This window comes from Rhineura floridana, chromosome 10, assembly GCF_030035675.1.
Source record: "Rhineura floridana isolate rRhiFlo1 chromosome 10, rRhiFlo1.hap2, whole genome shotgun sequence".
Lineage (NCBI taxonomy): Eukaryota > Metazoa > Chordata > Lepidosauria > Squamata > Rhineuridae > Rhineura > Rhineura floridana.
In genome coordinates, this window is record NC_084489.1 from 61258080 (window position 1) to 61278382 (window position 20303).

At 41.7% G+C, this 20303-nt stretch overlaps 2 protein-coding genes across 12 annotated transcripts in view; both read left to right on the forward strand.

Annotated features, from left to right (window-relative positions):
• The window catches only part of MLLT10 (MLLT10 histone lysine methyltransferase DOT1L cofactor), a 205217-nt gene that overhangs the window by 52389 nt on the left and 132525 nt on the right, over positions 1 to 20303 (forward strand). For 9 of the 11 annotated variants that reach the window (XM_061587689.1, XM_061587686.1, XM_061587687.1 and 6 more), the window contains 2 exons: positions 464 to 557; positions 5104 to 5199. In XM_061587689.1, the coding sequence (XP_061443673.1) occupies positions 464 to 557; positions 5104 to 5199 (190 nt within the window). The remainder of the gene's footprint in view (positions 1 to 463; positions 558 to 5103; positions 5200 to 20303) is intronic. The other 2 variants (XM_061587692.1, XM_061587697.1) reach the window with 1 other exon arrangement.
• LOC133365571 (uncharacterized) lies at positions 12955 to 18818 on the forward strand. Its single transcript, XM_061587685.1, has 2 exons — positions 12955 to 15093; positions 15853 to 18818. Exons 1-2 carry the CDS (start codon positions 13527 to 13529, stop codon positions 18081 to 18083), a joined length of 3798 nt encoding a protein of 1265 aa, XP_061443669.1. The 5' UTR covers positions 12955 to 13526; the 3' UTR covers positions 18084 to 18818.

Below are 20303 nucleotides of genomic sequence, written 5' to 3' on the forward strand. Positions count from 1 at the left end.
CTCTGCGTGGAGAGGGAGGTCTATAGGCAAAGGCCTTCCAATAGCAGGATAAGCTCTGCTGCTGTTGTTCTACCACTAATGGTGCTCTAAGGATAGCAGAGCCCAAAACGGGGCATTCTGAGAGTGTGTCAGGATGTATGGGGGAGGCCTTTGATCCACTTGATCCAAAGCCCCCTAGTTCCCTTAATATGACCCCAGAAAGGGAGAAAAAGTATTTTCCTTTCCATTACTTATTTTCAGTTCCAAATTGAAAAAGGGCCAAGGTAGGGGGATGGAAGCTCTGCCCCCCCGACTTCCACCCTAACCACCACAGATGACAAGGCTTAGGAAGTGTTGATCTCTCTGCCAATAGATTTCCCCTGCCCCTGCTGACAACTTTAGGATTGCTCTCCCAGAGATTTTGTTGAGCAGTTAGGTTTTCTGTCTTTAGTATCTGATTTGTTTCCACTTCTTCCCTTCTCAGTGCACAGTTTGCGGGACTTCTTTGTGAAGAAGAAGGTAATGGTGCAGATAATGTCCAGTATTGTGGTTACTGTAAATACCATTTCAGTAAGCTGGTAAGAATCTGTTGAATATAGTGTTTCAAATTCTGTATTTTAGTAATACTATGTGAATTTAACAGTTGGCCTACTAACAAAGTGTTGTTTAATCTTGTGGGTATTTTTTATGTGGGATAGATATCCATGTGTGACATTCAGTGTGTTACAATAGTGTAAATGGAAGTTTTGACTTTCTAGTTTTATCTCATAGTGAATTTAATTATTATGAGAATGGCCTGAGGAACATACACATTTTAAAATAACGAAATGTCCTAAAGGAAACATGACTTGCCTAACTGCCTCAGACCAAGATCTGTTCAGTCCAGCATTCTTTCTTCCAACAGAGCTCCCCCCTGATATTTCTGAGAAGCCCCAAAGCAGAACATAATGTTCATAGTCATCTCCTGATGTTTGTCCCCTATAGACAGCAAATCCTGAAAGTTCCTTTTTAACTATTATGTAATAGTAACTGGCTTGCTTTCTGATTCAGTCATTCATACGTAAACTGATATTAAAAATTATTTAGCATTTTCCCCTTACATTCTTTTTTGGCTTGATTTATTTACATTTGGTTTGTCAGAGCATTTTTAATTGTCTTCCCCACCCCAATCTAGGCAATCCCTGCAATTTTTAAAATATAAATTCTTGACTTTTATAACATTCTTATTATTTGCATTTTTAGGCGCCACTTGTAATGAAAGTTCTCTGGACTGCTTAGAACAAAAAAATACACATTACAATATAAGTATAATAAAAACTCAGCAATGAAATCAAAACAGTTAATTAAAACAGAAAGCAAATAATAAATCCACAGAGCCAGATTAATGTAAAACAGAGAGCAGAGGGATTACAAATGCACTAAATAATAATCAAAACACAACATAGTTTAAGGGGTCAGGGAAAATCCAAAGGTCTTTACTGATGCCAGAAAGACATTAGAGTAGGTACTTGGCAGGCCTCTCTTGGGAAGGCATTCCACAAACAGGGAACTACTACTAAAAAGGACATTTTCTTGACCCTGCTATTTAACCATACTGGCATCTTTTTGGACTTATTTATGTGGTTTTTCTCACCTGCTGCTTACTGCCTTTATGAAAGTTTAAAATTATTTTCAAGCTTCTTGATATGATTTGTTCTTTCCAATTGTATATGTTTCAGTTTTTATTTTTATTTTTATTATTATTATTATTCACAGCCCCTTTTCCCAGTTTAATAAGACTGGGAGTTTCTATCCATTTTTCACATTCAGTATATTGAAAATTGATTGTGTTGTGGTCATTGCTTGTATCTTATGCCAGATCCTATGCACCTTTTAGGATTAAATATAGGGATATTTCTTTTGCTGAGTTCCATGATTGACCATCACAAGGTGCAGTTATTTAGTGTATCCTGAAATTGTGTGCCTGTTGTGACCTAAATTTACATTTATCTCATTAAACTGCAGTCTCCTAAAGCATTTCCAACTTTAGCTGCATCCCTGACAACTCTTTTAACTCAGCCTGCTATTGCTGGGTGACATGACATCAGTTGGGCTGTAGTGTACACACAACTTGGAGTAAGCCTAACTAAATTCAGTGAGACTTGCTTCTGAGCAAACATGCATAGGATTATGCTGTCAGAGTCACTATCAGATTTTAGTCTGGGGAGCAATAGCCATATACTGCTTGTTTTACTTGGATCAGTACCATAGTGATTTTGTGGATAAACTTCATGTTCTAAGCTATCCAGTTGATTAATGCCATTTCTTACAGATTTATATTCGGGGATAATCATACTTCATTGACCTTTCAGTATTGTATGAGGTTTCTGATACAACAAATATAGCTATATTCTCTTAATTCTAAGCTATCTAATTCACATATTTTATCCTTCTCTTGAAATTATTTTTGTGTTTAGGATTTCAAGTTACATTTGAGTCTTTTTGAGTGGCTCCCATTAGTTTCTGTGCTTGTTGACAATTTCTGTTCTATCCCTGCTTTGAGGGGATAACCCTCAAAGTCTGGAAAACTGCCTCACGGGCCAAACTGGGATTCATTCTGGGCCCCTGCTGTAGAACATCTATAAAAGATGAGCCATCCTGAAATGGATATTCCTCAGTTCTTTCTGGTTCTTCCCCAAGTTTCATGATCTGTGATTTGAATGCTGGCATTCTGATTCCTTTGTAGTTTAAGAGGAGCAAGTCTTGTCAATACCAAATGGGACCCAGGGACATGGAATGAATCTGATGTAACTTACTCATAAGGTATATATAATTGAGAGTTGGCTAGCGAGGACTTGATTGTGTACACAGGTTTCCCCACCCTAGCAAAGTGTTAGACTTGAGCTGATATTTCTTAGATCCAGCAGCAGTGGAGTTTCACTGGGATGCCCAACATTTATCTCTGTTCAGTCCCTCCCCTGCCACAAAACACTTAAGCCCTAGGAGTCATGGTTTCCTTTCCCTTCTGATCTTCAGTTACTGCCACTGTAAGCCCTCCTGATTGACTTTTCACCTTCTTTGCCTGTATTTTTCCCCTCTTTGCCCTGCCTGGCAGATTTTGTCATCTTTTGCCCAGCGGTAGCTTCGTGTTCTCTTTTCTTGATCTATGGAATGGCAGCTTAGAGTTTTGTGCTGCTTGCTTCCATCTGGTACTGATTGCCTATCAGCAGAGGACTGTTTCTCCTGCCATCAATAAATGCCCCAAACTACCATAGCTGGAGCTGCCTTGGGTCATTCCAAGCATGAGATACCAGGATGGTTACTTATGTTGCTTGCCCATTTGCTTACTACCAGGAATTAGAATTTTATTGTTCTTTTCCTCACCTGAAAGCATTCAGGATTTTTGGTCTAGTCTGGTCAAGGCAGGGTTAAGGTTTTAAATTCCAGGGTATAAACAGGCATAACTCCACTGATTTAGTGGTTTGTATTTGACCTCTAGTAAAGCCCTACACTGATAGAAAAATAAGGTTGTCTATGTAAAATAAGTACTAATGTTAATCCTACAGTTTAATAATGGCATAGAGTTCTATAAATCTGCATGTCTGTGATCATGCAGTGGATCTGACAGTATGACTTTTGATGTAGCATATAGCCTATGTAGATGTTTAAAGGATTATGCATAGAAAAGTGATTGGGCCCTTCCTGTTCCCAGATCCATCTGGCTGTTGCATTTTTAATAGCTTGTTTGCGTAGAGGGGTACACACGTATAGCCCAAAATGTATATATCATAAACTTGTAAGTTCCAGTTTTGTGGTGTATAGATCATGTCCTTAGGGCCAACATATGTTGGACTCTGTGCACATAGACTCCTATGCAAACATGATACCTGATGTGCAGCTGTCATGCAGCCAGCCCCTTAGGTATGCAAGTCCAATCCCCTGTTCTCTTTAAGAACATAGAAAGAATCCTGCTGGATCATGCCAAAGGGCCATCTAGTCTAAACAGCAAGCAAGCAAGAAGCTCTTTGCACATGTAGCTCTCAAAACATCTGCATAGGTCAATAGTTGGCATGTAATAATAAGAATCTGAATATTTCAACCCTTCTGGCTCTCCTTGTTATGGAATTATGCCTGAAAAAAGTGCTGCTTAGGTTGTTGGACTTCTAATAGCCAAAAGATACGGTTTTCCCCATGAACCCTCAATTCATATCTTTAAATACCTGTTGTTCTGCGGTATTCTATAAATCCCCACTTTTCTGCAGTCAGCAACATGATAACTTGAAACAATAAAATCCATGGTCTGACAGAAAGGTAAAATGTACAAGCCAAGTAAGAAGAGAGGATTAATTGAATGGTTGAAGATTTCTTCAGTGTACGTAAATCTTCAAACTTGCATTTTCTGGTTTTAGATGTTCCTGTTTTTAATCCACAGAAAAAAAATAGAATTGTGCACTATTTTCTACAGCACTGTAAAAAGACAAGTAAATAATGTGCCAATGTTATATTAAGGCTTATTGACGCTAAAGCTGTTGAAGCATTTATCAGTTATTTTTAAGCACTATGCAAATAAATAAATGCTGCACAAAGAATGTGAAAAATACAAGTCTAATGTAAATTCTGCCTCTTAAGTTGGTAGTGATTTGGATTGACTCTTTATGTATTGTAACGTTTTTTTAAAAAGGTATGATTACCTGGAAATGCTTTGCCTGTTGATTCTGAAATGGGTTGGCTTTCTTTTGCTCTTCAGCCATTTTAACTGTCAGCTTCAATGAGCAAATGAATAGAAAATGTTAATTATTTCAGCCAGAAACAGCTAATAGGTGCTAATTCTTTAAATCAGAAAGAGCACACAAGCATTTCTTAATATATGCAAATTTAGCAAAATCATGCTTTTAAGCGTATGATACTGGCTTTACCAAAGGCAAATATACAGATAGTGGCAGTGAAGATTGCAGGCTTTTCATTCTTGTCTTTTCATACTCCTCAGAACAGTTTTGTTTTGATTATGAATGTTTTGGTTAGCTCTGGAGTAAATTTACGAATTTGTTTTTTGATTGATAAGGTGATTGTCAGACTTAGTTTAGATGGCTGTTATGTATATTCATTTCATGAATATATATATGTATATATATTTTGTCTTTTTAGAAAAAGAGCAAACGGGGATCTAATAGGTCATATGATCAAAGTTTAAGTGATTCTTCCTCTCACTCTCAGGATAAGCACCATGAGAAGGAGAAAAAAGTAAGTGGATCTGTTACATAACACATCTGCTTTATTGTATTAGCACCTTCTAAATGTTTCATCAGTAATCATTAAATATATGAGGATGTTTGGTTTCTGCAGTGTGGGAAACAGCTATATTAATACTGTGTGCATGTTGATTAAGAGATGACAGGACCTAGTGGAGGAGCTCTCCTTTTCGTTCTTTACATTTCATTCTACCAGTGTCCTTGTTTCAGACTGTGGGAAAAGGGGATTAGAGTAGGGCTTCTTGCATGCAATTGATTTTATTATAGATGTTGTCATATTAAAGTGAAGTTGGTTTTCATTTGACTATATGAATAGCATACTAGTTCTTAAATATATCAGTTGCTGCATATCTTACTCATCATTGCAGTCTTTCATGTACCCATTTCACTTCTCTGTTGAAGAAAGCTAGCTAGAAGTTGTTGGCTGATCTTTTGGTAGTACTAGCAATCTTTTCTGTACCATAATTACAAGATGCTATTGTCATATGGAAATTTGTAATCTCAGTAAACTGTAAAAAATAAATCACTAAACACTAATTGCATCCCTGTTGACTTGTTCTTCTTATACTTTGATTTTAGATAGTTTAGGGAAGAAGGTTGATTCAGTGTTGGTAAGTGAATACTTGCAAATTTTTGGCTCACAATACCAAATTTATAATTGCTTAAAGTTATTTGTTTTCCATTGCATAGAACTAAAACAGCAAACCTGCATAAAATAACTCAAACCTCCGTAAGAGGAGCTGAGACTGTCTGGATATTCTAAGTTTATGTTCAATGCTGTTTTGTATTGTAAACTGTTTTCTTGGGGAAAAGGCTTGGCTTTTCCAACAGCCACATTTGCTAGGATTCATAAAGATGTATTCATTAAAACTTCTCTGGCTGAGCTCCTTCTCAGTGATATGGGATGGAGTATAATTCTAAAAGTGTTTTATAAAATTTAGTAAATAAGTCAGTAAATAAATCTATAAAATATGGTCAACCTGAATAGTCTCAAAATTGTATCAGTCACGAGTACAACTGCTGTAGAGGATGGAGCATGATAAGGTGCCAACAGGTTTGTGGCAGAACCATCCGTTAGGGAAAGAGAATGTGACTAACATAATTCTGAATTAGATTCACCTCAATCTGATCTGGAACTAACAAGTAACTAGTTTTCTGCAGAAAGAGTGCAACTGAAGGTGCCTGTTCTATCAATATAAGGGTTCTGACCCAAGACAAAAAATGAGGTTTGGACCAGAGTGAGGCAAGGCAGGGCAAGATCTCAGGTTCTGGTGAGGCAAGGGCTTCAACATTCATTGGCATTCTGCATAACTCCATGCAAGTGTCAGGCTATAGATTCCATAAAAGCAGAGCTCAAATGTTGCTTGAGCACATCAAATTCAGATTGAGCCTTAGATAGGAGCTGCAACACTGTGTGGCTAGCTCCACCTTCAGTGCAAGAAGCTTCCTTATTTAAAGGCAACCAGCCTGCTTCAACAGTGCTTGGCTTTGATGGTATGGGAGAGAGCGTGGTTGTACTACCATTTCTGAGGTGGAGCTCTGAGTCAGAGGAGGGCAACATGATTGGCTCAACAGATTCCCCTTGCACTAGTACCTTCTGGTTAGTAGGGACATCTGGTGATGGCCCTAAGGATAATTGTCTCTCCCACTCTAAATCCATGGCCCTATCCCCTGAAGATGGGGAATCCAACGCTGCAGTCATAGTTAGTAATGAATGGATAAATCTGAGTCGATCTTCTTTTTACATGTGCCGACTCAAGAATGGCAACCCATTTATGTGTGGAATTTGGGCTGGGGGTGGGAATAAAAAAAATCTGTAGGGTTTTAGTAACTGCAAAAACAAGTGAACACAAGGAAGCCATTTTTTTTAAATGTACAATCTCCCTGAGAGCAGCAGCACATTGTTAGATTTCATTGCTCCAGGGAGGATTTTCCATGTACACAAGAGATGGAGCCTGGCATGTTTGCTGCTCTAGGCCAGTGGCACTATAGAAAGAAGAGAGGGAGTCCTCAGACCATCTTGTAATGGAATCTGGCACGAGAAATTTTCACTCATGCTGGATTCCAAAATGGAGCCACATCTGATCTGCATATTGTTCTGGTTAGTGCAGATTAGGTGAGTCTGCTTCAGAAGCTAAGTTCATCAATTCCTGTTCCTAGTTATAAGAGTGCTGTCAGTGAAAATTAAGCTTGGTTGATTAGTGGATAACAGTAATATATAATGCCAGGTTGGCATGGTAAAATTAGCTTGTTAACATTCCATCTTCCTCATCAAATATTTCAGTTCAGTTCCTTTTTGCTTTCAGAAAAAAACTTTTGAGACACATAGCACTTGCAATTAAAATGAATACATTTTAGTTTTGTTTACTAAATGTAAGTCAACTATTCTCAATCAGATCCCAGCCTATTTTTGTGCATTAGAAAATTTTCCAATTAATTTTTTTCTGGAAAATCGACATCACTATGCATAGCACCTGCCACAAAGACATCTCTGAGAATTGAGAGATCTTCTGGAGCTTAATTCATTATGCCTGGAAGTTAGAATCAACAACTTCTCTGCATGTTTGTGCAAGTGCCTTAGATACACGCCAAGGGCTCTTTGGATCCTAGCCAAAGATAATAAAATTATGCTAATATTGCAGAATGAGGCACACTAGCTATGTGTTGACATTGGGTAGGAGCTATAAGGGGTGGGAGGATTAAAATTAAGGCTATCATGATTATTGATCTTAGTCACTTGTTTTCACTTACGTTGACCCCCTCCCTTGGGCCCATAATATGAAGTTTTTATTTTAAGATGTATCTTGGAATTCTAGTTACTATTTTCCCCAACTTTCTGAGCAATTGGAATGTACTTGTGCATTTGGCATGGCAACTGAAGTGTTAACTACTAATGGTTTGGGGGGAAGGTGACTTTTGGAACTATTTTTGATATTTATTTGTGTTTTGATTGATATGTGAATATTTCAATACCATATTATGTTTCTAAAATTAATAGCATTAGAATTCTAGATAATAAAAGTATACATCCTTATGGCATCATCCATGCACAGAAGGGAACTGTTTAGCAGGCTTAGTGGAACCTCAAGGTTTGCAAAAGGACAAAAAAAAAGAAGGAAAAAGCCCAAGGAGGGGGAATCTAAAGCAACCGAATGCTGATTAAACGTGCTTAGTGGCCACAGAATGGAGAGTGTCTTTGCGGGGTGGAGGGGTATGGCATAAAGTATCCTGGAAAAGGACATAGCTGCCTAGCTAGAACCCTGAAGAGAAGTGCTCGACGCTGCCACATGTTGTCCCAGGTTCCCTTGCCTAGAATATGCTGGAGCCTGCTTGCCTGTTGGGTAGATTTTAAACACTTTAAAACTGATTATAACCTGAAAGCTAAGTTTTTAAAGTCAATAATTTTTTCTTATCTGGTAGCAATTGAAAATAAATCTGTTTAATTATATTTCAATTTTCAAATTTTCAAAATCCCCTGGTAGATTAATTTCCATTTTGAAAATGTAGTAATTCTTCCATAATTCTAAATATGAAGTGTATACATGAGACACAGTTATAACAGTTATAAACTTGGGCTGTGTTGCAATGGAGAAGCAGTGGCAAGCGTTAATAAGGTGATAACTTTAGTGTGTACGCATATGAAAACCTGGGTGGGGGACTTCTTGCTACACTTGTTCAACAAGCATTTCCAGCTTTTGGGAAGGGCTGCATAGCAACTGCGAACTAGCTCTTTAGCCCTGACACTTCAGATATAATATAGTCTGCTCTGTATGAAGGCAACATGTAGTGTGTCAACAGAACTAAACTGAACTGAAACAACAATCAACCAAAATGATACTATAAGATTATTATTATTTTATTTAAAACTTTACTACTGTGACATGCTTCAGCTTGTATTGCACTGAAGAAAATCTAAACGCAGCAGATAGAATGAAGAATTAATTGCCCAGTAGCAAATATCCTATGTTAACAGGTGTCAGAAAGTCCTTTAAGGGTTCCCAGTAGGTTTAGGATTTCACTGTTGCACAGGCTAGAAAGTCAGTACAGTTAGAAGAGGTAAGAGCTGAACTAACCAGTGGCTCTTTTGCAGTAAGTGGCATATGGTCAGAAATGGCGTTTCTCCTCATTATTTCTGGCTGTTGAAGACAGAGATTACATTTGGGGGAGAGGTGCTTGCATGTTGAGATGGCCCCTATTTTGATACTGAACTGTGTGGCTCTATGGAAGAGAAGTCAATTTGAATTTGGGTCACCCTTTATTCTTCTGCCAGTATAATTATTGGTGGTATCATAAATGACTTGCTTCCATTTCTGTTTTGATGGCTTTTTTATGGATGCTTGTTCTTGATAGTTTGAGGTAAAATTGATGGTCCAGTTTGTCTAATTCATGTGTTTACATTTTATTATATGCAGATGATGCTGTTTTAATGTCACAAACCCATTTGGGACTTAGACAACTGCTTGCAGGATTTGCAAATTATTATAGAAATAAATCTCTAACCATTAACTATGAGAAGTCAAACATTATGGTCTTTCCAAAAAGGAAGGTATTCTTGGACCATGGATGGGGATAGACTAGAACATTGATTCTTATAAGTATCTTGGGATCTCATTTCATGCATCTACCCATTAGAAAGTGAAGGATAAATTAGTAAATGTCAAAGCAGAACATACAATAAGAGCATTAGGGTTTTTCTACACAAAAGGAGGTAAATTTGTTCCGGCAGCCATGTGTAGATTGCAAAAGTTGTGACCCAGCTTTTGTTTGGAGCCTCAGTATGGTTTTCAGGGGTCAAATTTTCTTTGGAAGGAATTCAATCTTATTTCTCAGAGCTATACCTAAATGTGTTGTTGATGTTTCTCATAATTTGGAAGTTGATCTTCGCTCATTAAGTAGCTTGGCATGGATGTATTCTATTTATTATTGGCTACAAATTTTCTCCTCTGCGTCTTCCAACTCTCTGACATATCAGGTGCTGGTTGACTCTTTTGTGTCTTTGTGGAAAAGTGAGTTAATTGGGGGGAAATTGTGCTGTTGGTGTTTCTCCCTATTATCACTGGAATTAGTGCAAGGCAAATCTGTGGTTGGAGAATAAATATATGGATGTGCAAGAGCTACATCTATTACCTAGTGGGCCATCTACTGTATAGTCATTGGGCCTGACTTGGTCTGCTTCTAATAATTTATGCCATTTAAAAAATTTCTACCAATACCTAAGCACAAAGAGCCCATTTTAATGTTTTACCTTCAAAGATCTTAGATAGCAGATTTGCTCGAGTTCCCTTTTTTGTTGTTGCTAGAGTTCCCTTGGAAGTTAGAGGCTGTCCATGTAACCACACAGAAGTCTAAATGACCTCTCATGATCTTTTCCTGTAGTTTTTATCAGGAGCTTAGAGAATGTGTTATATATGTTTTATGAGACCATTTCCTGGTTAATCTTTACAGACCCTTCTGAGTATCTTCCTTGAGGGAACCAATAAATTTATTATGGAACAGGTAGCAAAATATTTGAATGTTGTCATGTCTGATAGACTTGTTGTGATTGTTGGTTCTTGTCAGTTTTTTAACTGTTGGCTTCATTGAGGTTGTGATTTTGTACTTTATATTTTGTCTTACTGGTCAGTTGACCATAGTAAACATCCAACTGATTAATTCAGGTGTGATTGCTATAAGTTTGGAAAAACTATAGGCACCGTTTGTTGCCTTCTGCTAGGAGTGGAATTTGCCCTTCCAATTCATCTTATTTATTCATTGTAGTATTTATATTTTGCCAGACTAGTGAACAATAGGCAGAAATCAATGCTTTCTTGTAGGAAGGGGGCAGAATCTTATAATAATTTAATGAAGAGCATATCCTTTGAAAGATAACATATTCATTGTTAGATAGTTCTTCATAATACTTGCAACTTTTTACTTTTCTGCATGTGATTTAATTTATTGTTGTTTGATAAATCTCAGTGATTTAATTTATTATTTTGATAAATCTCAGTCTTGGATCTGTAGTACCAGTCAGGTTGGGAAGTACCCACCCTCCAAGTTGTGGGTATGGTGTCTGCTGCATTAAGCAATTTGGTGCTTGGTTGAACATGGCTTTAAGAAGCCTTGAAGTGGTGGTTCAGTGAGGGGGTGTTGATGACTTTGAACAGCAACTTCTGAAATGGACCACCCTCCACAAGCCAACTGTGTTTCTGGGGATAAACTGCTTGTGAGACTCTCTCGGACCCGTCAGCTTTCCCATAGATCAGACTAGGGGAGTCCTGCTCCATATACACCATCAGCCCCACCACCAGATCATAGCCTTTGTATATGGAGTCACTTGGGAGGGTAATACTGTGTGTTGACTTTGTGCCCAAACTCCATATAATAATTAATTATTTGAATTGTGCCTGGAAACAAACTGGGAGCCAGTGAAATCAAACAACAAGGGAATAACATGATCCCTTCAATGGTACCTAGAAACTGTCTGGTCACACCATTCTGCATCAGCTACAGTTTCCAAACACTTAGAGCACATCACAGTAGTCTACTCTGGATATTAAAAAGGCATGGGTGATAGTGTTTTTTTAATTGTGACATGTTGAAATGTGTGCATGTTATATAAACATATGTAGCAGTTCATTCTTATTGTACTTGTAAAGACAAATTTAACAACATGTCATAATTTGGATTATTAACACTAGAATAGATTTTGAAATTTTCATTGAAAGGAACAGTAAAATGTAGTGACTCCATTTCCAATAATAAACCATTAATGAATGATATGAAATGAATTTACATTGTAAGTAAAGCTATTTTCCATAGGAAGTGGGCCATCACTGTGGGTAACAGTTCCACCTATCGTGCGAAGGCAAGAATGTTTTTGAAGTCAAGACTAGGGACGTCATGCCCCTCCCACTCTCCAGTTCATTCTTGCCTTCGTACGAACAAGATTGGAATTTCACGTAGCATTTAGCTAAGTCTATCTCTCTTTAAAACCTTTTTTCCGTTTTTTGTGTCTAGCCTACTGAGGATCCCCTCAGACCGCGGCTGCGGCTCTCTTCCCCCTTTCCTCAAGGCTATTTAATTTCTTTTATTTCCTTGACTGGGGGCTCCCTCTGAGACCGCGGCTGCGGCTCTCTTTGTTTTGGCAGTTTCAAGCCCCCTCCCCCCCCCGGCTCTGTCGTATCCGTAGCCAGGGGGCTCCCTCAGTGACCGCGGCTGCGGTTCTCTTTTTGATCGCTTTTGATCGCTTGTGAGGGAAGGGGAATCCCCCTCCCTCCCCCCCCGATCGTTACCACGGCTGCGGCTGATCCGATCTCTTGATCGCTTGTGAGGGAAGGGGAATCCACCCTCCTTCCCCCCCCGATCGTTGCCGCGGCTGCGGCTGATCCGATCTCAGCGGGAGCTTGCAGCTGCGGCTCCCGCTCTTACTCCTTACCACAGATCGCCCTCGCTACGTGGCTTAAATCCCACTGCGAAGGGCTTTACAGACCGCTATTGCGGCTCTCTCTGCGGCGGCTGCCGTTTTTTGCCTCTACCTGCCCTTCCAGAGTTTTTCCAGAGCCGCTACTGCGGCTTTCGGCGAGTCCGTGCTGGGCAGCCCTTCTCCCAGTTCGCTTCCGACGGCCGCCATTGCTCCTTCTTCCTCAGCCCCCTTTTGATCGTTTTTTTTTTTTCCCGCCCGTTTTTCTGGGCGCCATTTTTTGAAATTCAAAATTCCCGCCTTTTTCATTACCATTTTTTAAGCATCGGAGACCTCCCCTGCAGGCTATCTATCTGTATGTTTGTGTATATGTGCTGCTGACAAATTTACACAAGGCTGATTTACACACATTTTTACTGTGGCTGTAATCATAGTGGCTGAATTGTATTATTAAGGCTGGAGCTCCAATCCTAGTGGGCTGGATTGTATTATCAAGGCTGGAGCTTTAATCCTAGTGGCTGGATTACATTATCAAGGCTGGAGTTTTAATCCTAGTGGCTAGATTACATTATCAAGGCTGGAGCTTTAATCCTAGTGGCTGGATTACATTATCAAGGCTGGAGCTTTAATATCAGTGGCTGACTTGTACTAAATCTGATTTACATTACATATCCTGCCCCCTATGGGGCCGTGAACAAGCCAAAAACCCAGCCTACAGCACTAATCTGAGTGTGCCAACTCTAAAACAGCCTATATTATATTAACGTTGATACCTCTGTGCATTCTGCCCCCTCTGTGGCAGTGCATTCGCCATCTGCCAGTGTATCCTACCCCCTCCGTGGTAGTACGCTGTGCCAGTTCGGGTCTTTACATCCTGCCCCCTCCGTGGCAGTGTACTGCACCCAGGTTCATATAAGATGGCAGAACAGCCAGGCATGTCACCATCAACACACATGGTGCCAGATCAGCCAGACATGCCACAATCAGCCAAGCCACAACATACTAACACGTCTAAGACCAGACATGCCAAAGCACTGGCTAAGACAAAACATCTTTCCAGCCATAGTAAACCAAAGCGCCCTCGTTATGTCTCTGTGCCAACAACCACCACAGCACAGACACACATAAGTGATATTTTCCATTCTCCTGCTCCTGCCGCTGACGAGGAAGAGTTTGTTGGCTTTCCCCCTCACGGTTCGCCTAACGAACCTACCTCTGGCTTACCGCCTCAGACATCTGTTCCAATAGCCCACCAGGCACATACATCTCACACATCTGGTCTGCAGCTGTCTCCTGATTTCCTCTCCCAACTCCAAGCCATGCTGGCTTATTTCACACAAATGCAGTCACTACCACAGGTTCCTGCCAGACCCCCACTCAACATGGACCAACGCGCGTTCCATGCTGCTCATCCTTCCTGCTCGCCAGATCCCTTCGATGTAGCCAGAGGCAGATGTACGGACGAAGCCTCGTATGCGGAGGAGTTAACTTTCACTGACCATGTTGAAGGAGACGACTGGAGCGACTATTCAGATCATGAGGAGGATACATCGTATCGCTTGTTCAATACCTCAGATTACCAACCGCTCGCACGTAGGGTACTTCATACCCTTGGTCTCCAGACTGCGCCCTCAACTTCGTCCGCTCCAACTCTCAAAGGGGCCAAGGTCCTCAAATCCCCTGCACCTACTGAACACTACATCCCGGTGCCAGACCCAATTGCCAAATTAGCTTCCGAAGAATGGGCCCACCCGCTCAAAGCTCGATGCTTCAAGAACATGGCTGACAGACTTTACGCCCTAGCCCCAGACTTCGCCACCAAGTTAGATGTCCCTGGCATAGATGAACCGATCGCTCGCCTCGTTTCACGATCTATCTTGCCCAGGAAAGGGGAATCCCACCTAAAAGATACTACTGAACGTCGAATAGACTTCGCCCTCCGCAAGAACCACGAGGCCACTGCCCTAGCCATGCGTGCCTCTGCCTCAGCCTCCATCTTCTCCAGAGCATCTATGATGTGGCTGGATGACCTTCTAGAGGACGATAACCCTGATCCTGTCGCCTTCAAAAGAGCACTATTGAAGTTACGTAAGACAGCAGCCTTTGTGGCCGATGCCACTTTGGATGCCACCCAATTAGGGGCACGAGCCATGACGACTCAAATAGTCGCTCGTCGCACCCTCTGGCTTCGCCACTGGCAAGCTGATTCAGCGGCTAGATTGAACCTGTCCAAAGCTCCTTACTCCGGATCTCTACTCTTCGGTGAGGAAGCTCTAAAGGCAGTTCTGGTTGATCCAAAAGACGCCCACAAACCGGTTCTAGCCACAATCAAGAACATCGACCACAGGCCCCTCAGGCGATTTCCCTCCTTTCGTTCTAACCAGCCCTTTCGAGGAACGCGACCAGGAGGACGAGGCTGCGATTTCAGACCCTATGATTCCAACGCATTCAGGGGCTCCTGGAACCGACGCCCCCAGGGCAGAGGTCAGTACCAAGGGCGCAGGGGCAACTCATCGTCCTCATATAGGGGAGGTCCTCGCCTACACAAGTAGTATTAACACCATCCCCATAGGTGGCAGATTACTTAATTTTGGAGATCGATGGCTGCGCCTTACTACGGTCCCCTGGATCAGGGACCTCTTCACTTATGGCTATACCATAGAGTTCTGGGCAACCCCGTCAGACAGATTCCACCCGTCTCCTTGCCCAAGGGCACCAGCCAGGCACAACATCATGCAGACAGCTATACATCACCTCTTGCACATAGCGGCAATAGAGCCAGTTCCCACAACTGAGAGATCAGAAGGGGTGTACTCCCTCCTATTTGCTGTGCCAAAACGAGATTTATCTTGGAGGGCGGTATTGGACCTCAAGTTTGTCAACCGTTTTGTAACATACCGCAGGTTCAAAATGGAATCTCTCCATTCCATTACCGAGAGTCTGCATGAAGGAGACTTCCTGGCTTCTATCGACCTTAAGGAAGCGTATCTCCATGTACCCATTTGCATAGCCCACAGAAAGTTTCTTCGGTTTGCCTTTGGCCACCAACATTTTCAATACAGAGCGATGCCATTTGGCCTGTCCTCTGCTCCAAGAGTATTTTCCAAGGTGCTACTCATCCTAGTGGCTTACCTTCGGACCCAAGGGGTTCATATCTACCCATATTTGGACGATCTGCTTATACGGGCCAAATCTGAAGAGCTGGCTCATCATCATTTAATGATCACCCTCAATGTTTTGCAGACCTACGGCTGGCTGGTCAACTTCGACAAAAGCCATCTCCAACCAACCCAACGCCTACTACATCTTGGGGCAATGTTGGACACCCTGCAGGCAATGGTCTTCCTGTCTCCAGATCGCATCACTGCCATCACAAGCATCGCAAGGTCCCTGATGCAACAAACATCCGCAGACGTCATGCTTCTCGCCAGAGCGCTCGGGATGTTTATCTCCACAATCCACATTGTACCCTGGGCTCGAGCTCACACTCGGCCCCTTCAGTGGACTCTGTTGCCTTTTCAAAAAGACATTGCCAGCTCCAACCATCACAAAGTTCGTTTGAGCCCCGCTCTGCGCCTCTCCTTCCGCTGGTGGACCAAGGTTCAACACCTCTCCAAGGGCACGTCGTTCAGAGAACCCCGCAGAACCGTCGTGACCACAGACGCCAGCCTCATAGGTTGGGGAGCCCACTGCAACTCCCAGTATGTTCAGGGGGTTTGGCCCAACGCAGAGCGAGCTCGAAGCATCAACTGGCTGGAACTAAAGGCTGTCCACTTGGCTCTATGTCATTTTCAGTCTCTGTTCCCTTTGCATCATGTGCTCATTCGAACAGACAACACGTGTGTAAAATCACATTTGAACAGACAAGGGGGCACCAGGTCTCGTCCTCTGCAGGACTTAGCCTCCCTCATCTTTGTCTGGGCAGAACAACATCTACAATCCCTGAAAGCAGAGCACCTCAAAGGGATTTTGAATGTGACAGCAGACTGGCTCAGCAGACAACAGGTCTTCCCGGGAGAATGGAAACTTCATCCAGCCATTTTCCATCGTCTCCAGTGTCGGTTCGGCGCCCTCTCAGTCGACCTGTTTGCTTCCAGTCACAATTGCCAGCTTCCCAGGTACTTTGCCCGATACCTGGACTCAACAGCAGAAGCAGTGGATGCTCTGACAACACCGTGGCCAGACGGTCTATTGTACGCCTTTCCCCCCATACCATTGTTAGCCAAAACCTTGAGGAAGGCGCGAACCGAAAGGGCACAGCTGGTTCTGATAGCACCATTTTGGCCACGCCGTCCGTGGTTCTCAGATCTTCTGGCAATGTCAATGATGGACCCTTGGACACTTCCAGTAACGCCAGACCTCTTATCCCAGGGTCCAGTACTGCACCAGGACCCTACTTGGCTCAATCTAACAGTGTGGCGTTTGAACGGAGACACTTGAGGTCAGCTGGACTGTCTGACGCTGTGATTGATATTATTTTGGCCTCGAGAAGACCATCTACCACTCGCATTTATCAACATACCTGGGTGGCTTTCTCCAAGTGGTGTCAGTCCCACCACCACGATCCATCCCAGGCCAATGTGCACCAGGTGCTCCAATTTCTCCATAGTGGCTTTATGATGGGACTTCGACCCAACACTCTACGTCGACATGCGTCTACTCTGTCATCCATTCTCTCAGTGTCCTCTCCTGGAGATCATATTTCCTCACATCCGTTCATCAAACGTTTTTTGAGGGGAGTCGCCCTACGCTCTCCGGCTGTTGTCCATCGGTTCCCCTCATGGAGTTTGCCGAAAGTTCTGCAGGCTTTGCAACGCCCTCCGTTTGAACCCATCAGAACTGTGCCCCTACGTATTCTGTCCTTCAAGGTCCTGTTTCTGATTGCAATCACATCTGCCAGACGCGTTTCGGAGTTGGGCGCATTGTCTTCCGCTAGACACCTCTGCGTCTTCCATAAGGACTCTGTTGTGCTGAAGACTGATCCTTCCTTTCGTCCCAAGGTCGATTCAGTTTTTCATTGCAACCAGGACATTGTTTTGCCTTCCTTTTGCCCGAATCCTACCCATCCTCTCGAGAAGGCTTGGCATTCGTTGGATGTCCGGAGGGCTCTCAAGACCTACCTGTCTAGGACCCAAGAGATTCGACGAACGGAGTCTCTGTTTGTATCCTTTCATCCAGGGTCTATGGGGCATAAAGTATCCAATCCTACCTTATCCCGTTGGTTAAGGGCATGTATTACCTTAGCATATGAGTCCCTGAAGCTGCCAGTTCCTGTTAGTATAACAGCTCATTCTACTAGGTCAGCTGCCACTTCGGCTGCTTTTGCTACTAATGCTCCTGTTGCCGATATTTGTAGGGCCGCAGTCTGGTCTTCCCCACACTGGTTTATAAGACATTATAAAATTGATCGTTATGCCTCTGCTGATGCTTCTTTTGGCAGACGAGTGTTGCAACAGGTTCTTAATGAGGATTAACATGTGGGTGGTCCCTCCCTATATGGGTTGCTTTGGTACATCCCACAGTGATGGCCCACTTCCTATGGAAAATGTACCATTGGTCTCACCTGAAAGGTGATTTTCATAGGAAGGGGCCATCACGACCCTCCCAGTTGGAGGATGACTAGTGATTTTATCAATGGGTTATATGTTATTGTTTCCATATTATATTTAAATGTAAGAGTGAAGTCAAGACTTTTAGTTCTGTTATGTTATGTAGTTAGGTTAGAGTCATGTTGTTATGCATGTGACTATTATGTTATTTTCCTGGCGGGCCTGTTGGCCTTGTTCTTGTATTTTTAGATATCTCTTTTAGACTCGCTACGAATGAACTGGAGAGTGGGAGGGGCATGACGTCCCTAGTCTTGACTTCAAAAACATTCTTGCCTTCGCACGATAGGTGGAACTGTTACCCACAGTGATGGCCCCTTCCTATGAAAATCACCTTTCAGGTGAGACCAATGGTACAATTTGTCCCTGTCAGCTGGCTGTGTTGCAAAGAGAGAAGTCTTATAGCCTATAGCTCTGCAAAAGGGAGAGCTAAAATTGCCTCCTCCAGCATTGCCTTGAAAACTATTTTGTTCTATAGCAATCTGAAGACCACAAAAGTTACTAAATATAATCTTTCCCAAGCAACCAAATTGTGTGCTTGGAATTTTACCTCATGCCTGCAGATACCTAAAATAATGTATGACTCTTGGTTTAATTAGAAAATCTATATCCTTCCAGGACCACAAAGTCCATAAGCTGCTAGAAGAAGCCCAAATCAGTGGATCAGCACGTGTCATCTAATTGACATAGTTCCTTCTTTATTGGACTAAAATGAGATTTACCAGGCCTAAAATGTTGAAATGTTTGTCTAAGCCAATATGTCTTTGGGTGCCATTTCTATATTCTGAGATAGCTTTCAAAATGCTGTGTCTCTATAATTAGGCTTGCATACTTCTGTGGGTTCTTTGCTTTGTAAGAGATTTTATATAACCTTGGAAAAGAAAACTGAGCAACACAGGATAAATTATATTTGATTACTTATACTTTGTGTTTCCCACTCTTTTACTACCACACACAAGGTTTATTATGCCTGCCAGCTGCACACATAGGAGTGAGCTGCATTGTGGAAGGATGCATACTTTTTCATTCAAACTCAAATTTGTGGTATGCTATAAACGGGAAACAAGACAGAATCTTACTACTGTCCTTTTTAAAAAGCTTGATAAAACTCTTTAACATGTTTCGCCAAGTAGAACAGTGAAAGTTACTGAGCCTGTTAAGTATAATTATTCTGTACGGGGTTAGAAGTTGGTAGCAAGTAAACTGGACTTCATTGTTGTAGTCCAATGGCCTTTTCAGAGTACATACGATTGGTGAAATAACTAGATGGCCTGTTCCATGAGAAATAGGTAGTGTGTAGGATTGCTGGACACTGGGAAGATACATAGAATGAATTTCATAATAACTTTGGTGACAAGCTGATTGAACCTTATAACATCAGTCAGTCCTTTGACCATGAGACATGACTGCCCCTATGTGTTCTCTCCTACTGAGGACTTGTAGGGGGAGAGCAGACATCTAAAGCACAGCTGAAACTCACAATGAAGTTGAAGAGGAAAGCTCTGTAGTGCAGATCTTTTCAAACTATTTCGTTACGGTGACGGTACTGGAAAAGCAGTCTCTCTTCCTAAGCCACAGTCTACAAACTTTTGCTCAGCTGATCTCAGTTGGAAATGGCTCAGTGGGTCAGTTATTTTCTTGGTTTGCACTCAGTTGCCTATATTTAGGTCAACTTTGTGATTTTTACTTTGGCTATGTACTGTACTTTCAAGTGACTTAATGCACATCTAATGTATGCTTTACCCTAAGAAACTGTATGTTAAACTATGTGTTTAAAGTAAGAGTGAATTAATCAGGTTATTCTGATCTATATAGGGGATTATAAAAATAGAACCAAGAGTTATTCCAATATTAATTTGTAATAAAAATGAAATCTTGTGCATGTGCTCAATCTGAGTTTTTTTAATTAATAACTTTTTATTGAATTTTCAAACATTACAAACAAAATAAACATATCGGTGGATATAGAAAAGCATACAAAAATCAGACATACAAAAGCAATAATTGAGACAGCTCTTCTAAAACCCATTAACACCTTCTAATTAGTTCAGACTAGCTGACAAGGTGGTCTGCAGGAGGACAACTGGA